The following is an 18,584-nucleotide window of genomic DNA, read 5'->3' on the forward strand; positions in this document are numbered from 1 at the left end:
GCTGAGCCAACAGACTTCATTGCTGCAGGGGTAGTTGAATAATTAGTGTCTGTGCTTTGGCTCAAAAGCATTAGACTCCTTTCTATTTTTTTTTTTTTTGTACCAGCTTCTGGCATTATAGTCCAGTTCATTTTCTTCCTTACACACCTGATGTATTTTCAGTATTTAACATAAAAGATTACTTTTAACTCCCTAATCAGATCAGAAAATTACCTATTACCTTCTCCAAAATTTCAAGACTTCATTAAAATGCTAAGAAGTAAAAAAGATATTTTTTTTCTGTAATTAAGTCTTAAGTCTGTATAATTATCAGATTTTTTTTAATGGCTAATGAAGAAAAAATAGCATTTTTGTTCTCCTGATTTACGAAAGACGAGTCTTACAGGACTACATAGGAAGTTTTCAATTATTCACATCGTTCTGTTGGGAATGAACTCTAGAGGACAGGATAACTACCATTGTTTTGGCTTGCATACAAACTTCATTCAAGGGAAATTAGTGTAACCAAACAAGAGGGATTTTTGTAGCTTAGAAGCCTCTTTTGTGTAAATACACACATGCTTCCATGGATTCAGTCTTGTACTAATGCCAAAAGTATTGGTACAGTAGCTTGCTCACCAGAGCACAAAACAAAGGACATTTGCATAAGATTGAAGTTCATCTGTTAGATTTATTATTTTTTGGTATACATTGTATTTTCAAAAGGTAAACAGAGTGGTGTTACCAATGTAATCTGAATAATTTGAGGGTATGAATTTCAGCAGTAAACAAATGGGATATTTTTTCTTTTTTCACACATAACTTTAAACTATAAAAAAATGCTATTCACTATTAGATAAAAAAATCCTGAGCTTATGAAATTATGTTTTAATGTCTAAGGAATTGCATGTTACCTCCGTGTTAATTGCAAATCAGTTCAATATGAGTACAATGGTTACTGCAAGAATTAATAACGATCGACCACTAGTAATTATGATGAATTGCCAGACTGCTTATTGAAGACTTGGGCAATCTACTTCCAGGACTCTGCCCTCTGTACTACTGTAGATATATCTTAATATTCCCCACAATTTATAGTAAAGCATTTTTCATGGATTTGCCGGAAGCTGCAATGCTGAGTAAATAGTAGCTCTAGTTCAATTGCATGCTTCCCCACATGTCCCCGTTTCACTGAGTGAGCTTTTTCATGTTGGCTTCAACTCTGAGCACAAAGACTCACTGCAACCGTTGAAGCTCCAGTTAATGTGGTAAGAACATAATAATTTTATATCTCACCTTTTTTTTTTTTTTTTCTCCATGTGCATTCAACACTCAATCCTAGTTTTAAAAGCCTGTGGGTTATCAGAGATTATGTCATTCTTTACTGGATGTCTTCTCCCAAGATCAGACGCGTGTGTTCAGTTGTAATTTTATTGTATTCTTCTCAACTCCGAGATTAAGTAATATACCAATACTGAAAGTTAGTTGGGTCATTTATTTCTTCTGAAATCTGAATTAAGGCAATGCAGTTTTCTGTCTGTAATAATTCAATTTCAATACAGCATTGTTTTTTAAATTTGTTTTTCCTTTCTTACTGAAGAGTTCAGATGCTTATTTTCCTTCTTTTTTCCCAGCCTGTCATTGATGTCCAAAATTCTTTAAAGCCTTTTAATGTCCAAACTGTATGAACTCCTATATGAATGGTGGTAAAATTTAGAGTCACTGCTGCTCATGTAGACTCAGGCTTATGTTTTCCACCTGGAGATAAATATTTTTTGGCTCTGTAAAGACCAATTTTTGTCAAAGATGCTGAAGCATGGATATTTTTATTTCCGCTACTTGGTTTTGCTGTCAATTTTCATTAATTTTAAATATTTAAGTTAAAATGTTCAAAATAGTTTAAGGTGGCAGCATTGCATTGAGAAAAGTGACTTACATATATGTCTCTCCAAATATATTCACTCCTGAGTATCTCTTCTGCTAAATTCTCTCTGTTACTGTTACAGAACATTGGTTCTTTGCTGATATTGATATAAATTATTATATTTATCAAGTATTTTCATTTACTTAAGGTTGTTCCATTTTACATTCATCATAAGGGATAGAAAGTCAGGAACACTTGGTACAATTCCTGTGGAGAGAGTATCCCATGGCTGAGATATCACTGCAGTTCTGATTTCTAAGATTCTAAGACTTCTTAAAAATCTTAACATTTCTCTCACTTGTCTGGGTCAGCAAGACATTTATTTAATTTTTTAACATTTACTATTCTAATTATAAATTATTTCTTCTCTCTTTAAAAAATTGAAACAAAGCTGTAGTTGCAGAAGAGCTCATTGCACTTCATCACCGAGACGAGATAATAGACAAGACTTACTGCACCCAGCAGTTTTCTTGCCTTCTGCTTGTTTGCAGATGGGAGCACCAGAGGAAGCAACTGGGGTTTCATCTTGCTTGTTGGTCTTCTTACATATCTGCCAAATGGATTAGCTTGCTAGAGGTGGTGTTGTTTCCTTCCCTGCATTTTTGTGGCAAATTCATGTCAGAGTAGGAGGGCTCGGAGAGCACTCAGGGCTTCGCTGTGTCCCTGAGGCTGTCTTGTGTGAAGGCTGTGTACTGGGAGAGTACAAGAAGAGCAAAGGAGCACCTGTTCACAAAATGCTTGGGGATTTTGCCCAAATTCTCTGGAACCAGGGTGGAGATCTGCAAACCCGCTGTGGCCCTTCATCCCAGAAATACTAGTTGCACAGACAGAAAAAAACTGTGCAGTATTCTGCAAGGATTGCCTTTTAGTGGTTGAAATGTTTTCCTGTGTGGAAGTAGGATGGATTTCATATGGAATTGCTTTACACTGGTGCCCCTAAGTGTCCTAAAAAGGCTTACTTTCCCTCCTGAATAGCTCAAGCCCAGCACACCTGTGGTGCATATATTACCTATGTAGTGCTCAAATGAAATTTGTGGAGTCCTTGGTGCTGTACAGTGCTCTTAACTCAGTGTCTGTGATGGCAGTTCTTAAGCACAGGGTGGAAAACAAGGCATCTCTTTGGGAAGAAGATTTTAATTACCTCTCACCCTAGAGAGAGCTGTCCTCCCAGGTTAGAGCAGGAGATATTGGAAGGGCGCTGTGGGAAAGATTAGCAAGAGGTTCCTTTACCAAGCCACAGTAGCAAATCAATAGAGGCTTTCAGCTGTCAGTGCAACCAATCCCTAAACCATGAGTGCAAATATTTATTTCTATTGAAAACAGAGAGAATTTACAAAAAAAGAGAAACATGTTTTCATTCCTTTATTTTAGTTGTTGAATCAATAAAAATGATTTGAGGATGTGAAGAATTCAGAGTGCTCCGGGATAATACTTACTTGAGGATACAGCTTATTTTCAGCCCAAAGCTTTCACTCTGCAAGGAGGAGAGTATCAGCACGGCAGGTCACTCTCAGGATAAACAGTTCTGATATGCGTGTGCTCCTTTAACATTTCATTTTAATCAGAATGGACCAATATCTCTCCATAACATTTAACTTGCTTTCCTTTGAGCAACGGAAAGCATAAGGCTGTCGATAATTTTTGAAGTACCCATTTCCGTGACACCTGCATGATATTTTTTAATATTTGCTGAATTGATAATGTTCATGGTAGCGGAGTATAATGCACAATAAACTGCTTTTGTGGCTGATTAAATGCCAAAGTGAAGTGGAGGTATTCAGCAACTGCAAAAGCCGTTTATTTAGAATATGCCAATGCCATGAACATTATTCCTGTTGCACAAGATTTGCTATACCCTAATGTACAGAAGTAGAAAAGAAATTGTTTCCTTTTCTTGTGAGGGTTACAATTGCTGTGCTGCTTCCATCTCACACTTCACACTGATATGACATTTGGGATTGTAGCTAGGTTGAGTGGCTTGAGAAAGAGGCTGGTTTACACTGTGAATAATTATTTGATCGAGTTCTTTGTGTAGGAAAGGCATTATGTGGCTGGGAACACTGAACCAAATTAACTGTATTATGCAAACATTCCGACTTTGGCCTTATAACTTTTGGTAGGAGGAATTCCCTTTTGCTGCTGGGGTACTTCCTTGAGGATTCCGGCCTGGAAGAGGCAGCTGCAATCTTAATTATTGGCTTCACCAGAGGCTTGCCTGTATTCCTCTCCCTCACTGACGACTGCCACCAACTGGACCCCTGACAGATAAAAACTGCAGCCATTTCCTATCATCCTTCATGTAACTTTTTCTCAAGGTAGAAGTTGGCATGAGTTGGGCATAATCCTGATGTTTCTCTCCAGGGGAAACTTTTTTTCTTTTTAGTGTTTATAAAGAGTTTATAGGAGAATGGTCTCCTCCTGGTTGGATGGAATAAATACCTCATTGACATATAGTTCTTGTACTGTGTAATTCCTACATGATAACATCATTTAAAGAAACTTCCTGCAATTTGATTAAATACAAAATGAGAAAAAAAATTATTATTGCTTCTCTCTTAATATATGTTATGTTTGTTGCCTGTGAGGAATGAAGGGCTGTGGTGATTCTGTGGCGCCTAATTGCTATTCTAATTTCTTTTGTTTGTTTTGCATATTGATTCAATAATGTCATTGATTTTCCATGGATTGATTATTTTTCTGAAGTATTTCCTCATGAGTTTGCCGGCTGAGGAAGGGTTTTAGGCTTTTTAATTCAATTGTCATTCATGTTTGTTGTAACCCACAGAGATGAGTGTCTTTGCTGTTCACCTGCCATTCTGTTCTTTGTATAGAAGAACCTGAAGCAGAGAAAGCAGTTATTCCACCCTCCAGATTGAACAATGCCATTAGTTTGCTGTCACAGTATCTTCAAAAGTTGCCATCTGTACTATTTCAGTACAGTAGATTATCGTTTATTGCAACAGTGATAAACTTCTCTGGTAGCTTTCTCTCAAATTTCATACTAAATTGGATATGCAAGTGAGCAAACACAAATTAACAAGTTTCTGTTTTTATGGTAGTCTTCTGCTCTTCATTAGCCCAGAAGCTGGATAGTGGACTGCTAAATGCCTGTTCTGTAAATAGGCTGGGATTAAAATGCACAGGAGAAAGATTTCAGCTGTAAGGAACAGATAACACTGACACATTTAAAGCAACATACCCTGTAGTTACAGTTTGAGTCTCATGAATGACAAAAAAGGTATTTTCTTTATCCATTTTCCATTTCCCACAGAATTAGTCATGGGGACATGTTCTGGAGCTAGTGTTTTTTGTCTCACACATTAATGTTTGCTGTCCTGGGAAGTTGATTCTGATTACAGAATGTTGGATGCAATGCTAACTGCTCCAAGGTCACTGAAGTCGGTATTAACAGTGTCGTGATCCGTCAGTGTTCCTCTGCAGGTCACTGTGGCAGAGAGTGAGGCTGTGAAGACCCTTCCTCTGTTCCAGGTTAAACCTCCCTTGTACTATTTCGTTCTCCAAACACTTCAGTCTGCAGTTACCCCAGAACATAATTTTGAGAGAAGAGACAACCCTAATTCCTAATCTGTGTCTGCTAAAGGGAGATGTAGCATGCCCAGGTAACAGCTTCATGCTGGGAACGGAAAAAAAAAGGGCTTGGGCTTTGTTCACCACCCTTCCAGTTGTATGCAGGCATGCCTGGTGCATCAGGGAGGTTGTTTAGGAGCAATCAATCCTTGTGTGAAGATTGCCTTGTAATGCTGCTAAGGTCAGGGAGACCTTGGTTCATTTGACACATAAGTGCTGCTTGAGTGACTTAGGATATTTCAATACCCATAGGAACAACCTTAACTTGCACACTAGAGGTTTCCACATGTTAAGACTGTGATTTCTTGCACAGTGTGCTCATTTGGTATGGATTTTACAGTGGAGTTTCGTCAGCATCATCTCTCTGCCTTTGATAAAGTTGAAACTCTCTAGTGTTGATGTTTAGGACCATAATTGTTCTTTTGTTTTTTCCACTACTCAAGCAAAGTCATAGGAGTTTTTGTAGTAGCAATCTGTTACTGCAAACTTGATCATGCTGTTCTTCTGTAGTAGTCCTTGCTGCAGCTGGGTGTAACTCATGTGCAAAGTTTATGAGCAGAAATATCAGTGACCTTTCTCAGAATTTGCATTTCCAGTATGATCCTGGCTCTTGATTGAAGCCACAGTAATTTCTGTTAAGACAGATAAGCATTTTTGAGGAAATTCTTCTCCCAACTATTCTGGTGGAGCTGGGAGATGGTCAGAGGACTAGTCCAGTGGCTGGAATGCAGAATTAGGGTAACAGGTCTTTGTTTGGAGTTTTGCTTCTTTCTGATACGTGATTTAGTCTGGGATTAAGTCTTTCTATCTCTAAAACTGGAATAATAATATTTGCAATTTGAGACTTACAATGTGCTTTGAGACCAACAGTGAAAAGCTCTCAGTAGTGTATTTATTACATTCTGTTTGTAGAGGTTACAAGCAGTATCTAGGAGAAATGAGAATAAAATGAAGCCAAACACACTGATTTAAAAGCAAACTGTTGAAGCCAGGCCTGAACAGTAAAATAGCTTACATGTGCCAATGCCTCCTCTCAGATAGCTCAGAATTAAGTTGCAGGGTTCCAACTGCTGTCAAAAAAGGAAAAAAATTCCAAGGTTATAACTGTTTAATGGGGGGAAAATGGCTAATTTCTGTCTCTTTAAATTTTGTGGTGGAGAAAATAGGGTCCTTTGATCTTTAAATGAAAGCTTCCAGAGTCATTACATTGAATCAGTTAATCTCTCCCAGTAGTTACCTTATTCTGTCTTCCTCATGGGCATCCTCTTTCATGGTCTCAGTGCTGAGCTTCAAATCAATGAACAAACTGTTACTGCTTCCAGCACAGCCTGTCTAGTGAGCTTTCCTGCTTTTATGCATTGCCAAGCTCTTACCTCAAACCTTGGCACATCCAAGAGGAGAAGAGGTCCAGTAGTGCCACGTGTGTGTTAACCAGGCAGGCTCCATCATCTTCATTTATGGGTCAGGCAGTCCCTTGCCTCTTGACAAGAGATGTTTGTGAAGGATTGCATGTCCTGTCATTCCCAGATGACAAAGGTAATTCTAAGCAGCTCAAGTGACACAGCACAGTTAGAAAGTATCCTTGCTCATTCCACTACTTTGTTAAAAAAATTATTAACCAGAGCAACAGATCTTCATATCTTTGTGTGAGATGTTTAAATTTAAACAAATTTCCCACTGTAAGCACCACAAAGCATATCTGTTACTTACAGTATGAGCTGCTGTACCTGTTAGAGCACAACAAATACTGTGAAGTAGCACCTGGCAGTTTTTGAAGGTGTTACCAGCTAGTGCCCACACTGGGTGAAAATCAGGAGCTGAAGTTATGGAGCAGCCTCTGTTCTCTTTCAATAATCTGTTCCTTTATGTGAAGGGGTTACATGGTATAGTGAATCTTGCTCAAGTTGTGTTAGAGTAATTTTTAGGTTTAGACGTGAAAGTGTCTGTGTATCACTTACTTTTCTTTGCATTTACTTCCCTTGTTTTGACTTGTGTCCCTTGCCTCTTGCTCCATTTCCCAACTCTTGTGGGAAGAGAGGTCTCTCATCTAAGCTGTTACGGGGTGAGAGGCTGAAAAGACCTTGACCCTTTATAAAAGCTGCTCAGCTATAACAAAAGTATCCCTGTGTTACTAATACTGTTTTCAGCACAAATCTGAAACAGCCCCATACTAACCCCATTCTACTATGAAGATAACTCTTCCCAGCCAAAACCAGCACATACTTGTACTTGAAAACTTTTTCTGTTATCTGTGTTAATTATCTGTTCTTCTTTTTCCTAAGCTTATCACTAGATCACATGAAATACTTCAAAAAGAGAGTTCTGCTCAATGTCTGTGAGAATGGTACAGAGTCAATTTCTGCCATGTGTGAAATTTTGCACTGCTTTATCAGTGGTATTTTCTTTATTTGTTTGAACATGATTTGGGGCCAGAAGCAACAGAAATCTGAATACAGCATTTGGTAATTAGCCAGAGCTAAGCCTTTCCTATGTGGGCACCAATAATCTTGGTTTTGCTGTCTTTACTCAAGATCACCCTGTTTCTAATTCTCTGTTTAATAGTATTCCAGAATCTGTTATCAAAATCCTTCAGCTTTCTCCAGCACTTTGCTGCCAGCTTTCTTACAAGTCTGATGGCCTAAGAGGTCCTTCTGTACCTAAAATATAACATTTTGTAATCCCATTTTTTTAAAAATCATTTTATAAATCAAGCTTCTCTGTTTCCACGGCCCTGTGTAATTGTGCATATACATTTTTAAAGATGGTTATTTTGAAGACTAAGAGGATTAAGGAAAAAGTTCAAATTAACTGAAACTAAAGTATTGTGGTATTACTATTTAACACTTCAGTATATTTCCTTTGTTTACCTAGATTTTAGACATATACCTAGTTTTTAGGCATATCTATGTTTTCCCCATTTCTGTGTTCTTTTCTATGTTGTATTCAATCCTTAATTATCTCATGCATGGGAGGAAAAGAGACAGCAATTGTTATAGATGAGTGGGTAAATGGTGAGGAAAACAGTCCCAGAGCAAAGCAAAGCTCGTGTGCTTCCTGCACTGGGATTTCTAGGGAAATGAGTATTGATAGATGCTTTTACACTATCTTTATGAAACTTTGAGATTCCTAGTACATGTTAGGTTACATGTCCTTGTTGTGCCAGTCTGAAGGCCCCTCTGTCGTGGTACCATGTCAAAAAGCCTTAAAAAATAATTTAGAACATTCAAGCACTTTGTAGTGCAGTTGTTTGTGTGTGATTCTTCAGTGGAGCTGGTAAGAATAAATATATATATAAATGTGTTACCTACCCTGTGCCTCAAAAAAACCCCTAAAAACTTAAAAAATCTCATCTAACCTCAGTTCAGTACGAACAAAGCCACAGTAAGAGTAGCAGTATGTGTGTGTGTGTATATATATATATATGTATATATATATATATATATATGCACACATATATGTGCGTGTGTAGAAATCTATAAAAAACATGAATTCTGTATGTAACTTCCAATCATTTTGCAATCAAGTTTTCTCAGTACAATTTTATAGCTGTCAAAAGGAAAATTGTCCCTGTTCTTTGTCTGGTACTTACCAGTGTAATTTGTTAATTAAAAATAAAAGGGAAAACCTGCCTGTTTCATTATATGAAGAGTGCAGAAACATTTGTTTTCTTATAGGAGCTAATGCAGTTACATATTTTTGAAAACTGAGGAAACACAAAGTAAAATTTGTTTTTGCTCTGCCACTGGTGGTCAAGCACGCCAGGTAATACACTCTTAGAAAATAAGTGACAGTGATACTTATCATAAGTATTGAGCTTCTGCTAATGCATCTGAACATCTCGTGGAATTTTGAGTGATGTGGAGTGTTCACATTTTATTGGCAAAGCAAAAGAATGGATTTTTCAACGGTTACAACTGGTACTGTGTACCTCACTAAAATGAAAGATTAGATTTCTAACTGATTTCCCTTTAAAAATAAAAGTCTGTTTTGATTGAAAAGAACATCTTCAGATCCCGCTTGTGTCCATCTGTAGCATGCTGTGTCTGTATTTCTGCAACATGACTGTAAGAAATCTATTATTTAAATTTTTTTTTCCCCTCCTCCTCCAGGTCTCCTGGAAGCCTCCTCTGATTCCGAATGGAGAGATCCTGAACTACGAGATTCGCATGCCTGACCCACGCATTGTCATCGCTGGGAACCCTTCGGCGCGGCTGAGCCATTTGGTGACCAACCTGGTCCCCTACACCAACTACTCGGTCACGGTGATAGCTTGCACTGGAGGGGATGGCTTCCTCGGAGGCTGCACTGAGAGTTTGCCCACGAGAGTGAGCACACCCTCGACGATTCCTCAGAGTGTCAGTCCCTTGTCTGTGACTCCAATCAGCGAATCCTTTATTGCCATCTCTTGGCAGCCACCACTAAGGCCCAATGGTCCCCATCTGAGGTAAGCTGAGACTGAGAGAGCAGTTTGCTTCTCCTTATCTAAATCTGACTCAGAAAATTCTGAGTGATGCAGACTTTGTCATGTGATCTCTTAATTTTGGATTTTTTAAAATCTCACTTTAGGGCTCAGAGAAGAGTCAGGATTATTCAGGGCAAGTGTGTTGTCTGTGCTGGAAAGTTCTGGGTCTCAGATCAGTGCTGTCTGAAAAAACAGAAGGAGCAAGCACAGATATTTGCAAAGTTAAAAGTGGTTTGGGCTGCAGCATTGGCCACTTCTTGGTGATGAGTTCAGGCAACAAGTTCCACCAATAAAATGACAAGAAAAATACAAGATCTTTGTAAACATGAGTAATTAATAAATCAAATATTCTCAGTACTCTGGGTTATTCCACATGAAGAGAAAGTGACCATTTGGAAGGATGATGACATGAAATAATCTTCAAAAATTAAGTGATGAATAAATTTTAAATAAGATAGTGCATGAGACAAATGGAAGTTGAAGGGATAGAAGTGTGAGGACATGGCCAAAATAGGAAGTGCAAGGAAGTGCTGGGTACAGCAGACTGGGTTTCACCACAAGAGCCAAAGAAAGGACTCTCCTCCGAGATTTGTCTAGAATGATGGGATGGGAATCTTGACTTGAATGTTAAATACTGAATGTGTGTGTATGTGTAGATATACATTAAAGAAATATGGATTTGAGTGTATAGAGGTTTATAAAGACAAATATATTTTTATATATACTCAATAAAAAATGTCAAATCTTTCATTCTAGTGCTTTAATGTATCGTGAAACGTTGTGCATGGAATTATAGCTCTGTAGTCCATATGTTCTGGTTAGTAGCTCTCTTCTAGGTGCACTGATGGGTTCAATAATTATCATGTAATGCCGTTTCAGTTGCTTATGTTATTGCAGCACAGTAGCTTGACTTTTTCTTCAGGCTTAATTAGGGCACACTACAACTGAATGAAATGATGATTGCTCTACAGTAAAATTTTAAGTTTCAGAAAGGCAGTGTCTGTTATTCTGGGGTTAACAACATGACCATTTTACCATAGATTATTGAAGTAATTCAGCACGACCTACATCTGCAGATTTCATTTCTTTCATGGTGTGCCATGTTGCCCTCAACAAGAACAACCACTGAAGCAGCTGCTCTGTACAGCATGATGGAACAAGAAGTCTGCAGCAAGCAGAGCAGCAGCAGCAGCTGCCAGTGGGGGTGATTTACACATGATCGCCACTCAGTGTTCAAAAAGATTTGATGTTTTTCAAGACTCATCTATGAAATATATTGGACAGAATATGCCAGGATGGTTTCCTATAAAGCTGTAATGATCTGTCTTTGGGTTGACACTGATGAACCATTCATGTGAGAGCTGTTCTTGTTATAAAGTCATCTGATTTTTTTAGACAGAGTTGGAGTTTGATTAGTTTTTGCTATTTAATTTCTGAAGTTATAATCTGAATTTCTGCTGTAATTCAGTATGGCATCACTAAGTTCCACAATGCTTGCTTGTACCTGTTGAGGATTATTCCCTAAACTCAAGGGCAAAAGTTGTTGGAAGTTATGCATGTACTCCCTAGCTGCTATGGAGCACAGGAAGTGTCAGATCTCTCGTAAGAGCATCTCAGTTGATTTCTGGTTTTGAAGCAACATTAAATCCCTGTGTGCAGTACCTGTTAAATCTGGGATGATGTTGTCTAACATGTCCTCATCAGACTGGAGATGATCTTAACTTAAAGAAGTGTCAAATTACACACTTTGTGTAATTGGTCAACGTGATAATTACAACAGAGTGGTCACACCAAGGTATTCTGCAGAACAATTAAACATGGAAACATTTTCACAAATGTGCATTTAAAATGAGAGTGTTTAAAATTTGCCTAAGTGCCCACATACTTCCGTCTAGAATTTAGCAGTAAGTGCCTTTCCAGAGTGGGAGGCAGGGACAAGATGAAATAGAGCAGCTCAGCACATAAGAGAATCAAGTTATGTATTTAAGGGAATATATATGCATATGACCCTAATTTGCTGGGGTATCAAACTGAAACAATTATTGAAAGAATAAATTAAACAGTCCTGTGGAATGTAATAAAGAGTAATAATCCTAAAGATTTTGAACAAATATATCTAATTTTGTTTCCTTTAGAGTGTAGTTTCCTTTGTAATCCCTAGAAAGATTAGGAAATGCAAACTATAATATTATCCCCTTTAGTTTGTGACACTAAGTGATTTAATTTTTGTTAAATTCCATAAAGGTTTTGTATAAAAGATGATGGAAAGTGTGCGTTGCAGCCTGGGTGGAAAGCATGTTTTCCAAATCAGGCAGTCTCACGGCTGACCTGATGAAAGATGGGCCTTGGCTGACCTGCTGTTTGGAACACAGACAGGAATACTGCTTCAGATACCAGTTAAAACCAGGATGAAATAATTTGGTCTTTCACGCTCACATCATGAATTTCTCCCCAAACACAAAGGTGCCTTGCTAAGGTGTACAGATGGTTGGAACAGTTAACTCATTCTGTGCCTGTTTTCTCCTTTAATTTACACTGTGGTTATTTGCAAACACATTAAGTACAAAGGCACACTTAACCTACTACTAATAGTAAAATAGCAGTGGCAGTGCTCTTTGTTTCAGTACATTTGCAAGAAAGAGGCATAATCATTTAATGTTCTGAAGCAACCTCTGCTTATCACACAAGTCTGCATAAGACACTGTTATGGGCTATTTAGACTTGCTCTTGATAACACTGCCACAAAGTTTAAAATCCATAAGTCATTGAATAAACTAGGTTGTTTTGTTTTGTTTTGTTTTGTTTTTTCAAGTGGAAATGCTCATTTTCTATTTTCAAATTAGATTTTTTTTTTTTAGTAATTGAATGTTTTGAATCGCAAAACATTAAAAAGAATGTTTATCTCAGGAAGTTTACAGCTGTAAAAACAAAATAATGTGTGGCTTTAAAAAAAACTTGGTCGGGTTATTTTTTTTTTTTTTTTTTTTGTGTAATAACATTAGTTGAGATAATCCTGGTGTTCTGCTTGTCTTTTGTGTTAGATATGAGCTCCTGAGACGTAAAATCCAGCAACCACTTGCATCAAATCCCCCTGAAGATTTAAATCTGTGGCACAATATTTACTCAGGAACTCAGTGGTTTTATGAAGATAAGGGTCTTAGCAGGTGAGATTACAAAAACTATAAAAACAAATGCTGGCATTTTGTATAGTGTGTGTTTAATAGTTCAAAGTATTTCTTGTGTCTTTATGTAGTGAACATATTAATTATGTAATGAAATATTTTTTGTCATCATCTTTGGTGTTAATCATTCTAATATGCAGGGATTTATTATTAGTGTGTCATTCTTGACTCGTACATTGTTCTGCTTTCAAAATCAAATGAAAATAAAAGTCACATGAAATTTTAGCATTGATATGCTCATGCAATCAAACAATTTAGATTTATGTCAACAGATGCTGTAGATTTGCATGTTGTTGAAATAGCACAGGCAGAGTGCATGCTTGAGGGAAACACCTGAAAATTGTTTTCAGAAATGTTTTTTCACCTGATTTTGTTGTATTACCTTCATCACCATTAAATGCAGGGTATTTAGAAAGGGGAAATAGACTGTGTGCTCTGTTCCTCAGTATGTAACAGACTTGCTGTGTGGGGCAGAGCAAGACATTTACTCTTGGTCGACCTTGGTTTCTACATCTTTAAGTCAAGGCTATTGCTCCTTAAGACAAAAAACACACAAATGAAGAAATTGTAATGGAAGATTCAGCATGGATTCTGCATTGGATTTTTCTAAGTCTCAGGAAAACCCTCATGGATGGTTTCAGGGTGTGTGTGTTCTGTGTGCTGGTGTGCTTTATGAGAACTCCATGTCAATCACTGACCCTCAAATATCTGTTCTTTCCTTCTACTTCTGTAAAAATTGAGTGAGCATCCCTCCTGAGCACAATGGGAAGAAGGAGAATGTGACCTCTGCTCCTGTCAGAGACACACTGAAGCAAGCTGAGGGCTGCTGCCTCTGGCTTGCTTCTGCCTGCTTGCTGAAGTCACTGCTCATTTCCATCTGTTGCAATAACTGCTCGCAGAGCTGTTCTTGTACCACTCCTGCCCAAGTGTCCATTTCTTTCTCTCAGCCATGCTTGAAAGTCTGCATAGAGTTGTCCTTGATTTTAGGTTTGCATATTTTAGTGCAGCAGCATATTTTTGGTGTATGTAGCAGTTATGGCAGCAATTCAGAAGTGGCAATACCTTCAGACAGAGCCTCAGTGACCAGTTGTTAGGCACCATGACATTTTGGGTTGAATGAGCTATGGCCAAAAAAGTGTGCCTGGCCCTTGGACACACCTGAACACTTCTCCTGGAGAAGGTCCTGCAACCTGCAGCTATGTTTTTGCAGTTAACAACTCAGGAGTTTGTGGCTGGAGAGAAGATGCTCAAGCATTCAAGCTTTATTTTTCCCAAAAGAAAATTATTATATCAGCATTTCTTTTCATTTGTCATACTTTAAGCATGTTTCAGAATTACTGATCTTGTCAGATGGTTTCTTCATTTCTAACAGGCTACAACAGACTAATTTGATTTTCATTGTGGAAAATATGGATCAAAAAAATGAATCACAAATTTTCATCAGTAAATTTCAAGACTAGAGTACTTTCTTTTTTCTTTTATTGTGCGTGTGCTACAATGTCCAAGAAAAAATTAAATATCTGCAAGTGACAGAAGAAGCAGAGAGAGAAATAAGATGTGTTTTGTATATTTTCCCTGTTTGTTAATGCTTAGATTTAGACTTGGAGCTAGTGAGTTCCCATTAAGTTGCTTTCTTCTCAGTGGGACTGCTAAAGCTTAGCTCTTTTAAAAATCAGGGTGTTATAGCAAGGCATCTAAAATAAATACAAAAAGTAAAGTAAATATACAGTGTAGGTGAGTAATTTTTGTACTAAAATCTCTAAATATTAGGCATTTATTGCACGCTTCTGTATTGTATCTGTAGACATTTATCCCACTGCAGCTTCAGTGAAAATTTGAACAAGATGATCCTGAGTTTCTGTCTTTGTGCAGTTTTGTGGGAGGCTTTTTATAAGGAAATTAAATTTGAGATTATGAAATCCCACTTAAAGTACATACGACTTTTGCTGTAGGGAAGAAATGATGATGTGACAGTCACTTGGTTTACTAAATACACATGTAATTTTTAATAAATCTGTGTAATTGGAATATGCACAGTTCTGAGGAAAATTATTAAATGAGTTTGGACTCCTAAGTGCCTTTTTTGGAGTGTTTTTGTAGTGGAAGAGTCCTGACTCTGGTGAATCCCTTTTGCAAATGAGACTCTGCAAGTTAAAATCAATGGGTTTCCCAAAAGAGGAAAAAAGCCTCATTTGATTAAATTCTGATCCAAATTTTGGCAGGTTGCCACTGCTGTAATTACATATTGAATTGAGCTATAATCTCTCAACACCTCAGAAGCTAAAACTATGAAGAAATGAAATAGTGTGTTTTATTTTTGTTACTGTGTTAATCATGCTGAATAATTTCCACAAAATAGATGCCTCTTATGAAGTCTTCATTGGTCCATCCCATACAGATGAATTTTTGTGCAGGGGGAGAAGAAACAGCAAAACTTTGGCTCAGGCAGAAGGTTTACAGCAAACATTTTCTATGTCTGCATTTTTCATTCCATTTAATTATTTTTAAAATGTCTTAGGTACACAACATATGAGTACAAGCTCCTAGTGCACAACGAGGTAGGATATACATCAAGTGAAGAAGTGATAGCTACTACATTAGCAGGATTACCAGAGAAGGGAAGTGTCCTCATTGCACGTGCTGTTAATCACACTGCCGTGGAAGTGGAATGGTCAAAACCAAGTAAGTGTGCTTAGTATTTATTCCAGTAACTAGATGTTAACCTGCCGTCACTTACCATGGCCTGCCTTGCTCTCAGAGGAAACACAGTCCTTGCCTTGATTTATAATATACCTAAATGTCCTTGAAAGGAGAGGAAAGAAATAGGAAAAAAACGTTCACCTTTTGCTCTTTCTCAGTCATGTTCGTATTTATTATATGCTCTTTCTGCAGAATGAGAGTAGTGAAAATGAAGAAATAGTTAATGCAAACTCGTGAGACATGTCTAAAGCAGTACTACACAAAATCCTGTTGTCTTTGTGGCCTATTTCATCCCTTTGTATAAAAATTTACATCCACATTCCTTCATGATGAGAAGATTCCCTTTCTCTTTCTTTATACTCTGCTCCTTAGAATGAATTTAGCCAATTTCTCTAGTTGGTTTGCTAATACAGCAGAGGGGAATTTCTTCATGACTAAAATGCAAATGATATTGTAAGGACTGGGTGCTGAATTGCGACAAATGTAGTCTCTTTATTTTATAATTGCATGCCTGAAGTGAGCATGCTTATAAAAACTGACAAATGTAATAGATCTGAAGCAGCTCACTGAAGTTTCATTACCTTGGTAATCTAAACCCCTGACCTTCTAGATGTAGGTAATGCAATCTGGTTTTATTTTCATTCATATCTTAGAAATTTCCTCCATATATGTTTGTGAATGTAGAAGTTAAACTCCAAGACAAGGCCATTCATTATTTGAAAACCTTATCATATTTCATTACTTCTTATGTTGCAAATAAGTATATTAACTATTTTGTTTGTCAGTATTTCATTCTTGTTTATAATATTAGTTTTTAAATTACTTTTGTGTTTTCTTTGGGAACTTGGGAGCCATCAACATAAGTTGCCTTGCTGCCTTTCCCTACTGAAAGTTTCTGACTACTAAGGATTTAGGCCTTGTATCAGTACCACTTAAAAGTAGTGTATCATTCTTGATTAAGAGTTTCAATGACAAACCCATACATTATTAAATCTGAAAAAATGCTTTTGGCTTTTATCAGTGCTCTGCCTCAGTGAGCTGAGTCTTGTTCAGTAGTATGGCGTGTCATTGCAGGATTTTTGTGTTAGTGCTTACAGTTTTCATTGTAATTATACTTTTCCTCTCGATGCCTAGTGGAAAAGAAGTTGCATTTAGTCAGACCTGAACTTCAACTGTTTGAGAAAGGACAGATAAGATAACAGATGACATCTGAGTCACTAAAATGGGGAAGACTTGCCTGGAATCTGTGCTTATCCATCAGCTCAGACCAGTGAATATCATTCCCTGGGTAGCCTGAAAACTGTGCTGGTTTTTCTGCCTTTCTCTGGAGAAGTTAGTACTGGGTAAAATACATTTTACAAAGAAATGTGAGGGTCTGGGGTTTTTGCCCTGTATGTATAATGCTTCAGGGTGTGTTACAGCTTTAAATGTAGATGATGTGCTCATGCTTGTTCTGAAACAATAACACAGCTTCTCACTGTACTGTGAATGACCAAAATGCCATCTGGGGAAAGCTGAATGTCAGTGCAATTTATGGCATAGGCACAGGGCCTTTATTCCTGGCAAGGGGAATAACACAGGATTGGAGTGGGCTCTGGGAAGTGTACTTTGAAGGGAAGGAGCAAAAAGGCCTGCACCCCACTCCTTGCAGTGGGTTTTGCCTATTAAATTTTTTATTCCATTGTCTTCATGGGGATGTCTAGAGAAAGAAAGCTTTCTCCAGTGTGGGATAGGATGATGAACCATTAATGATTTTGACAAATTAGGGAGAGCAGTCTGTGTCACTCTTTAAATGGGTGAGATTGGAGGCACTTGCTGGAATATTTCCTTTTTTATAAATAAGAGGTTCTGCATAAAAATTGGTTTATTCTTCACAATGAATATTGTTGATAAGAAACTTGCTGACTGAAAATTTCCCAGTTGATGTCCCAATGTGTTTCCTTTCTTTTCCTAGCACTGCAGGATTTACAAGGAGATGTTGTTTACTACACCCTTTTTTTGAATTCTACTGATGAGAGAAGATCTCTGAGGGTCCAGGCTGATGTAAACTCTGTAGTCATAGATGATTTGCAGCCCAACACAGAGTACCAGATATTTTCTCAAGTTTTTAATGGAGTCCACAGCATCGACAGTGAAGTTGTGCATGTGACTACCTCAGATGGAGGTTGGTTAGCTTAAAATCTGAGAATGAAATTGATTGATTTTTGTTAGGGTTGAGATCAGTCATCCTTCCATTATAAAATTTCCGGTATAAAAAGAAAAAAGCTCTAAAACGTTAAAATGCTTAAGTGCTGGTTGTCATCATGTGGTAGATCAATAAACAGCCCCACTGAGACAGAAGCAAAAGCTCTAATAGCAGATATTAACCCAGTTTGTTCTCATCTTCTCCTGCATATTCCTGTCTGTGTGCACTACGTTTGGAACTGAGTTCATATCAATAAATGGTGGAATTTAGAAACAATTAAAGGGTTTTTTAAAAGATTTGCTCTGTGAAGCAACGTGCTTTTGACATGACAGATGTACATAAGGCCTTTCTTGAGTCACTAGAAACTCTGGGTGCAAGTTCAGCCTCTAAGAAAATTCTTTATGAGTCATTTCTATGTCAGTGAGCAAGTGCAGAGCTGGGGGTGGAGGTTGAGGATAAAATAATAATAAAAAAAATTGTGCATCTGAAATGTGTTTAGAATGGTCTTTCTAATCTTTTTGCTTTATAAAGTCTCATTATAAACATTATAATATCATTACCTCA

At 37.5% G+C, this 18,584-nt stretch overlaps 1 protein-coding gene across 1 annotated transcript in view; it reads left to right on the forward strand.

The window, feature by feature from the left end:
- Positions 1–18,584, forward strand: part of USH2A (usherin) — a 373,434-nt gene that overhangs the window by 243,737 nt on the left and 111,113 nt on the right. The window contains exons 41-44 of the mRNA XM_059841048.1: positions 9,601–9,935; positions 12,995–13,117; positions 15,654–15,817; positions 17,790–17,999. Coding sequence (XP_059697031.1) covers positions 9,601–9,935; positions 12,995–13,117; positions 15,654–15,817; positions 17,790–17,999 — 832 coding nt within the window. The remainder of the gene's footprint in view (positions 1–9,600; positions 9,936–12,994; positions 13,118–15,653; positions 15,818–17,789; positions 18,000–18,584) is intronic.

This window comes from Haemorhous mexicanus, chromosome 3, assembly GCF_027477595.1.
Source record: "Haemorhous mexicanus isolate bHaeMex1 chromosome 3, bHaeMex1.pri, whole genome shotgun sequence".
NCBI lineage: Eukaryota > Metazoa > Chordata > Aves > Passeriformes > Fringillidae > Haemorhous > Haemorhous mexicanus.